Source organism: Rousettus aegyptiacus, unplaced genomic scaffold, assembly GCF_014176215.1.
Source record: "Rousettus aegyptiacus isolate mRouAeg1 unplaced genomic scaffold, mRouAeg1.p scaffold_m13_p_2, whole genome shotgun sequence".
NCBI lineage: Eukaryota > Metazoa > Chordata > Mammalia > Chiroptera > Pteropodidae > Rousettus > Rousettus aegyptiacus.
The window spans coordinates 83,651,810-83,661,147 of NW_023416295.1; the positions used below are offsets into that span (position 1 = coordinate 83,651,810).

The 9,338-nt window shown below is 58.0% G+C and overlaps 1 protein-coding gene across 1 annotated transcript; it reads left to right on the forward strand.

Annotated features, from left to right (window-relative positions):
- The first annotated feature begins 1,540 nt into the window (after positions 1-1,540).
- Positions 1,541-8,868, forward strand: INHBB (inhibin subunit beta B). The gene is made up of 2 exons (XM_016127579.2): positions 1,541-3,565; positions 6,129-8,868. Exons 1-2 carry the CDS (start codon positions 3,118-3,120, stop codon positions 6,902-6,904), a joined length of 1,224 nt encoding a protein of 407 aa, XP_015983065.1. The 5' UTR covers positions 1,541-3,117; the 3' UTR covers positions 6,905-8,868.
- Positions 8,869-9,338: the final 470 nt, after the last annotated feature.

Below are 9,338 nucleotides of genomic sequence, written 5' to 3' on the forward strand. Positions count from 1 at the left end.
AAGACACAAGAAGGCCATGGCAGGTTTCACCATGGAGAAGAGATTGGGCTGAGTCTTGAAGAATGAGAATTTGTCAAGTGGCTGATGGCTGGGGTGATGGAGAGGCGAAGGACCAGAGCATGAGTGCCTGGTGGAAGAGGCAAGCGAAACCACAGAGGTGGGTCCAGCCTGGCTCAGGGCCACTGGGCAGGTGCTGGCCTGGACAGAAGCACCTCCTTCCTGCTCAGGATCGCAGGCTCTGGGAACAGGGCAAGGGGTGGAAACGGAAGAGCACAGAGTGCTATGTGTTTGGGAGTAGCAGAGAACTGGGTTCTAGAGAAAGCACTAAGGAGGCAGAAGGGCTGCTATCCCCGGGGTACCCTCCTGAGCTCTTGCTTCATTCAACCTTTGGGTTGGTATACCCAGACCAGCCCCATTCTGTTTTTATGGGATCGGTAGGGCATCTTGGGGTCGCTTGGGCACCTTGGGGTCGGTTCCTCTGATTGGGAGGGAGGGGGCGCTCGGTCTCCAGATTTGCGGGCCTCGGTCAGGGCTGTGGTTCCGGCTGAGCTCCACGGCAGCGAGGCTGGCCTGAGAAGCTCGCAGTGGGGGTTGGGAGATGGGGACTTAGAGGGAGAGGCCACGCTCCAGCTCGGTTGTCCTGGGTTCCCCAATATCATAGGAAAGCCTGGATGGCCTCCCACTCCGCTACCGCCTCAAAGTCCCACCTGTTACGGGGCGCGGCCAAGGTGGGTGGCTGGGTGGAGGGGTCCGGACGAGGGAGGGGAGCGGGCAGGGCCAAGTTCCCAGCTGGGTCGTGGCGCCCTGTGAGCATTGTTGTGTTGCTCCACACCCAGGTGGGGGCGTAAGCAGGGACAGAAGGAATGGATTGCACCTGGGGGTCTGGACGGGGCTGGAAGTTCGGTTTCCATTGACAGAGCCTCTTGTCTGGCGGCCCAAGAACGGCAGCCTTGGAATTAGAGTTGACTGGGTTCTTTGAGGAGCTTGGCCCCATTTCCTCCTTTGGGGCTCCCAAGCGGTCCGTGGGATACAGTGTTATTGTTCCCTCTTTACAGATGAGGAGGTAGAGACTAGAGGGTGAAGGCTGTACCCAAGGTCAATCCTACAAAGCTAGCAGTGGGTGAGCCTCGATTGGAGCCTGGGTTTGTCTGAGACCAAGGTTTGCCATTTAGGGGTTGGGTGGTGGTGGTGGTGCTGGATCCCCACACAATCGAGGGGTTCCTCGGGGCTCAGAGCCGACAGAGGCAGCGGCTAGCCAGGTTTCCAGAGGCCGCCGCTTTCCCTGCCCCTCCAGCCTGCAGGGCCCCCACCTCGCTCAGTGCGCCGGCGGCCCGGGGCGCTTGGCTAGGGCACTGCACTGCAGCCCGGGAGCGACATCCGCCGGCGGAGCCAGCCCGCGGCCCGGATCCCGCATTGCCGCCCCCGCCTCTCCAGGCCCGCGGGGGAGCACCCGGGGAGGGCTGGGGGCGGCCGGGGCGGTGAGAGTTGTCTCTCCTTGTCCCAGAGGGCGGTGGCAGGAACGAGGGCAGGGCCTGCGCGGCCGCGGGGAGGAAACAAGCGCCAGGATCCTGGGCCGCGAGCCCGTCGGTGCCGCCCGCCGCTCAGCTGGGCGAGGGTCGAGAGTGCCCACGTGGTGGGAAAGTTTCGAGACGGCAAAAGTGGCTGGGCATCGCGGGGGTGGGGAAGAGGGGAGAGGGCTGGCTTGCCCCTCCTTCTCGCTCAGGCAAAAAGGAAAAAGCGGAGGGAAGCGGGGGTGGGGGTGGGGGGAGCGGGCAGCACCGACCTGAACAGATTCCGCCTACCCCCCCCCACCCCCGCGCCGGGAAGCCGGAGCGGGGAGGCACGGACAGCCTCCTCCCGCAAGGCTAGGGCAAGACTGCCCCCCCCACCTTATTTTTTTTTTGCCAACCCTATCTCAACGCGCGCGCACATACGGAGATTGTGCGGCTTTTTTTCCCCCTTGGGAAAAAAACGAGGAGAGTAAAAGAAGAGAGGGCAAAGAGAAGAACTCCTCCTCGGCGGTGTCTGCACTCCGTGTTGCTGCCGGGCGCGGGGACACCGCCGCCACCCGCCCGCTCTCTCCCGGCCCTGCGGCGTGTGCCACTGGGAGAGCGAGCTAGAGCACCCGCATCCGAGGACGCTGCGAGACTTTTCGGCGCTCGAGCCCACATCGCCGCTGCCGCGGCAGGCAGAAGATCCAGGGGCGAGAAGGGCCTTGCCTCCCCCTCGTCTTCCTCGCACGGCACCCCGCGCCCTGCCGGTCCGTGCAGGCAGGCGGAGGGAGGGAGGGAGCAGCGAGGAGGCGGGCGGAGCAGAGGCCCGGGCGAAGCGCACAGCGGCCGGCCCGCCCGCCGGTGGATGCGGCGCCCCGGGAGCCTGGAAACAACTTTGCCGTGTGACGCGCCGGGAAGACCGCAGGGCCCGCGGCCGGGGGCTCCGCGCCGCCTCTGAGCGGGTCCGCGCTCCCCGGAGCTCCCCGCACTGCGCTCGCTCCGTTCCGCCGCCCGCCCGCCCGCCGGCCCGCGGCGAGGACTGCCCGCCCGTCGCCGCCACCGGCTGCTCTTCCCCTGCGCGAGGAGGCGAGGGCGAGGCGCTCAGGTGAGAGCGCGGGGCCCCGCCGCAGCGCCCGCCGCAGCGCCGCACCAAGCCGTGCCCGGCTCCGCGCCGGGGACTCCGGCGCCTTTGCTTCCGTCTCGGCCAAGTTGCATCGACCGGCCCTTTCGCCACCTTCTCCGCCCTGCGGCCAGGCCGCCGCCGCTGCCGCCGCTTTCGCTTCACCCGAGAGGGGGCTGCGGGGCCCCGACGCGGAGAGGATGGGGAGAAGGCTGCAGATGCCGAGGCGCCCCGAGATGCCCGGGCGGCAGTGACCCTCTGGCCTCTTCCTCGCCGCACGCGCCTTTTCGGCCCCAGCGGCCCTCAGCGCCCCTTCCGTGCCGCGCGGAAACCCCTGCGGCCCGGCCGGCCCCCTCCCCCTGCGAGCCGGCGGCGGCCCTCCGGGCGGGCGGGCGGAGGCCCGGGCGGGGGCGGGGCGGGGCGGCGCGCCGGGAGCCGGGAGCCCGGCCCTGCGCTCGGCTCGGCTCGCCTCGCGGCGGGCGCCCTCGTCGCCAGCGGCGCACCATGGACGGGCTGCCCGGTCGGGCGCTGGGGGCCGCCTGCATTTTGCTGTTGGCGGCCTGCTGGCTGGGGCCCGAGGTCTGGGGCTCGCCCACGCCCCCGCCATCACCCGCCGCGCCGCCGCCGCCCCCGCCGCCCGGAGCTCCCGGCGGTTCGCAGGACACCTGCACGTCGTGCGGCGGCTTCCGGCGGCCAGAGGAGCTGGGCCGGGTGGACGGCGACTTTCTGGAGGCAGTGAAGCGGCACATCTTGAGCCGCCTGCAGATGCGGGGCCGGCCCAACATCACGCACGCAGTGCCCAAGGCCGCCATGGTCACGGCTCTGCGCAAGCTGCACGCGGGCAAGGTGCGCGAGGACGGCCGCGTGGAGATCCCGCACCTCGACGGCCACGCCAGCCCGGGCGCCGACGGCCAGGAGCGCATCTCCGAGATAATCAGCTTCGCCGAGACAGGTGGGTCGGGCCCGCGGTCTGCCAGCCGTGGACTTCTCTCCCTCCTGTACCCGCTTCTCTTGCCTGCTCCGGCCGCCGCAGCCAGCGCGTCCTCCCGGTCCCGGACTCCGGGCCGGGCCTCTCGCCCCTAGCCCTGTGCGCTCCGTCTCGGCTGCCGTCTTTTTAACCACTAGTCAGCAGACCCCTTTCTGCTCCCCCTACTCCCGCCGCGGAAAGCTTTGCCCTCCACCCCTGCTCTCCAGAATCCGGCCCGAGCGCCTCTGGGCACGCGTCCCCCTCCCTGCAGATGCGTGCGGCCCTTGCTCCGCGGGCACTTGCTTGGTGATTGCTTAATGTTTTTGTTTCCCACGATCGGAGTGTAGGCTTAGCAGTGTGGATGGAGATGTGTGTGCTTGTTGGTATCCGTGGGGCGGAGGGGAGTGTGTGTGTGTGTGTGTGTGTGTGTGTGTGTGTGTGTGTGTGTGTGCCTGCGTGAGAGGCCCCAGGGCCGCTTCCATCACCGGGCGGCGTGGGCTTGCCAGGATTGCTGAAGCCTCACTAGGGAGAGCTAGGCAACCTCTCTTCCGATTGTGTGGGCACCGGAATCGGGCAGAAGGCAGCCTTCTCAACAGGTCCTATCATTAAACGCAGAGAAAGACGCGGCTCGGGGACGGCCCCGTGCCTTTCGGCTCGCGTGGCAGCGGCAGCAGCCCCCTTGTCAGAGAGAGACAAGAGTTTGTAGTTAACAAAGGATAGCAGTCCTTTCTGGAATTTTCCCTTTGCCCTGGATTGCAAATTTCTACTACTGTCTAAATATAAAAATCAAGAGAGGGGAAAAAAATTTTTTTCGAACTTTAAAAGAAGGAAAATGTGCCCGCGTTGAAATGCTGCAAGTGCTTTTGACTCCGCTGTCCTTTTCAGGACTTCAATGAGCCAAGCTGGCTTTTGTGCCTGGAGCTCAGCCCCATTTGCGCAGAGGGGACTTCGAGTAGAGTAGGTCGCAGAGGGGGAAGCCCTGGTATGGGCAGGGTGGGGGTGGGCAGGGAGCCTGGGGAGAGGGAGCAGTTGGGTCCCCAGGCTGCAAATGCCCTCCACCCTCCCAGGCAGCAGGGAGACTGTGCTAGTGCCGCCTGGGGATGAAAAGGGATGAAAAGTTTTGCATAGCTGAGTGTGGAGAAAAGCAGAGACAATCTGGGCTTGGTCTGCGCTTAGAAAGAAACGCATTGCTGTTTTAGCCGTCCGACCGAGTCAGGGGAAGCTCCACATGCAATTAGAGAGCTTGGATTAAAAGGTGCTTTGGGGCCCAGCGTAGAAATGTGATTCTGGAAGGTCGAGGAGGCCTTTTGGTCCCGGTGGCACAAAATGACAGCGGGGGCTGTTATATTTCTGGTCCGTTTCGCGGAGCCAGCTCTTTGACTTATAAATAACAGATTCAGGTCACAGGCAGCTCGTCCAAGACCAGCTTTTAAGGCTGCACACTTTCCCCCATTTCAAAGTCAGATGTCAGTGTTATTAGAGGAGCCAGGCGAGGCCTGAGGAGGGGGCTGGAGGGGGCATTGGTAGGAGGTTCGATAAAACCAGCCAGGCCACACAGTTGCCTTGTTTGTTCTTCCCGGAAAAGGAAAAAAAGAAAAAGAAAAAAGTAGAGATTGGTCAGAGAGAATTGTTGCTGAAATGTAGGATGAGAGAGGAATCATCTCTGTTGGCACAGCCTCTCTTCTTGTTGAGCCGAATTATTGAGAATACTAACAGGCCAGTTCCCCTTTTCTTTCCTTGGAGATTTTGAACGTGCCATTAACGGGGAGCCCAGGTCTCATCAAAGGAGTGGACCTCAAGTTTTAAGGCTGAATATCCTGTCCCTTGGAACTAACTACTTGGAAATGAGGGCCGCACTTTGCAGTCTGCAAAGCACACTTTCCTGTGTCAGAAATTTGAGCAGGGCTCACTTGTTTGCAGTGGAGGTTCCACTGGGGGTTGGATCAGATCATGCTTAGGTAAACACTGGAAAGAGGCTGTAGGTGGCTCGGCTGGATTTTGCAATGCCCTAAGTTAACCAAAAAAAAAAAAAAAAACAACAACAAAAAAACAAAAAACCACCCAAACCAACAACAACAAAAACCCAACAACAACAACAACAACAACAACAACAACAAACCCCAACACATTCTACTGAAACAACCCACCCCAAAATCTTCGGTGTGATCCTGGTTCTGTTTTTCAGATTTCACAGATACCCATAACAACTTGTTAAGATCTTGGCCTCCTGACAAGTTCCTCTGTGGAGCTTTGAGGCCTGACAGCCTGTCTCCAGGGAGCCCTGGCCTGGGAGAGGTGAGGCAGGGTTTTATAGACCTGGATCCTCCAGCTCCGACCTGGTCCATGTTTCTCAATGGGAAACAATTTTCTCTGCCTCTCCCAGGTTACAGTCAGAGGCCCTGGCCCCAAGAATGGTATTTCTGGACAATAACGTCTTCCAGCTGCACAGCGAGTTAGCATTCCAGCATCATGCAGCAGTGAGTGTATTTCCCCCATTGCCTCGTGTTCTCCTTGAATTAACTTGGCCTGCTCTCCCGTTTCTCTGCAGATGGCCTCGCCTCCTCCCGAGTCCGCCTGTACTTTTTCATCTCCAATGAAGGCAACCAGAACCTGTTTGTGGTACAGGCCAGCCTGTGGCTTTACCTGAAGCTGCTGCCCTATGTCCTGGAGAAGGGCAGTCGGCGGAAGGTGCGGGTCAAGGTGTACTACCAGGAGCAGGGCCACGGAGACAGGTGGAATGTGGTAGAGAAGAAGGTGGACCTCAAGCGCAGTGGCTGGCACACCTTCCCGCTCACTGAGGCCATTCAGGCCTTGTTTGAGCGGGGCGAGCGGCGGCTCAACCTGGATGTGCAGTGTGACGGCTGCCAGGAGCTGGCTGTGGTGCCTGTGTTCGTGGACCCTGGCGAGGAGTCACATAGGCCCTTTGTGGTTGTGCAGGCACGGCTAGGTGACAGCAGGCACCGTATTCGCAAGAGGGGCCTGGAGTGTGATGGCCGAACCAACCTCTGTTGCAGGCAACAGTTCTTCATTGATTTCCGCCTCATCGGCTGGAACGACTGGATCATTGCACCCACCGGCTACTACGGGAACTACTGTGAGGGCAGCTGCCCGGCCTACCTGGCGGGGGTCCCCGGCTCAGCCTCCTCCTTCCACACGGCCGTGGTGAACCAGTACCGCATGCGGGGCCTAAATCCTGGCACAGTGAACTCCTGCTGCATCCCCACGAAGCTGAGCACCATGTCCATGCTCTACTTTGACGACGAGTACAACATTGTCAAGCGGGACGTGCCCAACATGATTGTGGAGGAGTGTGGCTGTGCCTGATGAAGCAGGGCTATGGAGGTGGGGCGCCAGGACAGTCTCGGATGGGCTTCTTGCAGCCCCTGTGGGAAGGGGGTGTATGGCAGGCTGAGTATGGCTGTTAAGTTGGGCTGCCCAGAAGGTGCCAGGGTGAGGCCCAAAATATTTTTCTACTACTTCATCCAGCAATCAGTCAAAAGCAGAGCAAGAACCCTCAACTGACATGAAATACTTTAAAATGCACACGTAGACACGCACAGCCAGACGCATCCTGCCACCCACACAGCAGCCTCCAGGATACCAGCAAATGGATGCGGTGACAAATGGCAGCTTAGCTACAAATGCCTGTCAGTCGGAGAGAATGGGGTGAACAGCCACCATTCCTACCAGCTGGCCCGGCCACTCTGAATCGCGCCTTCCGAGCACACATAAAAGCACAAAGACAGAGACACACACACACACACACACACAGAGGAGAGGAAGCTCAAGTGAGCAGGGGAGCCACCAAGAAGAAAGCAGATTTGGGGGGTGGGGAGTGTGCAGGCAGGCAGAGGGCTGTGTGGCCCCCTTTGCTTGTGCAAGGCCCACTGTGCCTTAGCATCTCCTGGCTCAAACGCGTCTGCTTCCTTCCCTGCCTGGATCCTTCATGCAGCAGGACCAAGGGAGCTTGTCTTTTCCTCCAGTAGAGGGAAGGAGACCCAGAAAGGACACAACCTGCTGAAGACCAGAGACAGTGGAGCAGTGGCAGTGACCGTGACTCATTGTAGCTTGAGTCCCTGGCGTGATTTATATGTGTGTTTGTTTTGGGAGTGGGTAGGGAGGGAGAGGAGAAGGGTCTTAATTTGATGCTTTAACTGATCACTAGCAGTTGACAGATCATTCATTCCAGTTGTATAATTGAAGAAGGACTTTTCTACCAGGTATGATCTTTTAAGTTAAAATCTGAATTGTTCTAAATGGGGAAAAAAGTTGCAATCTCTGCCCCACACTGGGGATATTCCTTTAGGACTGTTTGAGGAGGGTTGGAAATGACCCTTAAGCAAGAGGATTAGACCAGAGGAGGAAATGGTGAGGTGGAGGCATTCTGGAAATCCTGGGTGTGGGGGTTGCCTCCTCAGCAGGGGGCGAGGGAACGGAGCAGTTTAGCCGGTCTTGGAGAGATGGGAAAGGCTTTCAGCTGCTTTGCAGAAGTTGCCAGTGTAGGCCCCGACCACCAGAGCTGGCCATGGACATGGCCCCCGCCAGCTCACCTGCCTGCCAGCCCCTCTTAGCACTTGCAGACCTGCCTGAATGCACATGATATAGCACTTGCTCATCTGCGTGTGTCCAGAAGTGGCCCTTGGCAGAGCACTGAACTCGCTCACCTCTAAATGTCCAAGTGCCGCGTGAACTATGCAATTTAAAGGGTTGACCCATACTAGACAAAACTGGACTCGTACGACTCTTTTTATATTTTTTATACTTGAAATGAAATCCTTTGCTTCTTTTTTAAGCGAATGATTGCTTTTAATGTTTGCACTGATTTAGTTGCATGATTAGTCAGAAACTGCCATTTGAAAAAAGAAGTTATTTTTATAGCAGCAAAAAAAAAAAAAATACAGTTAAATGTATTATACATAATTTTGGAACCAAAGAGGCCAACAGATCAGTTTTAATTTTTATTAGATGGTGGGGCCATCTTATATGAGGTAGATGTTCTGAACAATCTCTTGAGTGGCCTGCCAACGTTTCAGGGTATAAATGGATTTTGTTTATTCAGTTTGATGTGTCTTTTCTATCCTCACACACCCAGAAGGTAGAGTAAAAATGATTATGGTAGAATGCAGGTGTGTATCCTTAAATCTCCATCTTTATGTTTATTTAATAAAGCTCCCCTTAGGTTCTGTTTCATAATAATTTAAAACCAAACAATTTTCCCATAGACTTGCTGTTAAAGTATTTTACATTTGTGTACAGTTTAAGAAAATAAAAGATTGAGTGCCACTGGCTTCCTGCCTTGTGTGATGTCTGGCGGGTGGGGTCTGGGCTGGAGATGGCGGCTGGGAGGAAGGTGAGTCCAGGTAGCCAGCTTCGATGCCAGTTGCCTCCGTGGCCCACTCCTGGCACTCTCTGAGTCCTCGCTACCAGCATGATCTCAGTCAGAGAATTTAGGAAAAATGGCAGAAGATCAAAATGAAGGACAATTAGCAAATTCATGAATTACACATTTGTTTACCCTTCTAATCTCAAGACTAATTATGTTTCACTATGGCTGCATCTATTACCATTTGAAAGTGCCAGTTAAACCCCTATCCCTGGAAGGAAATGTAAAGCCCGGAGGCTGCAGCCCACCTGACCTCCATGCCTACCTCTGTTTACTCATAGAGATGACTGGAACCCAAAATAGGCTAATACCTTGAAGTAGAAGGATAAACAAGGCCAGAGTATGCCAATTGTTCTTTCCTGTGAGGGTTGTAAC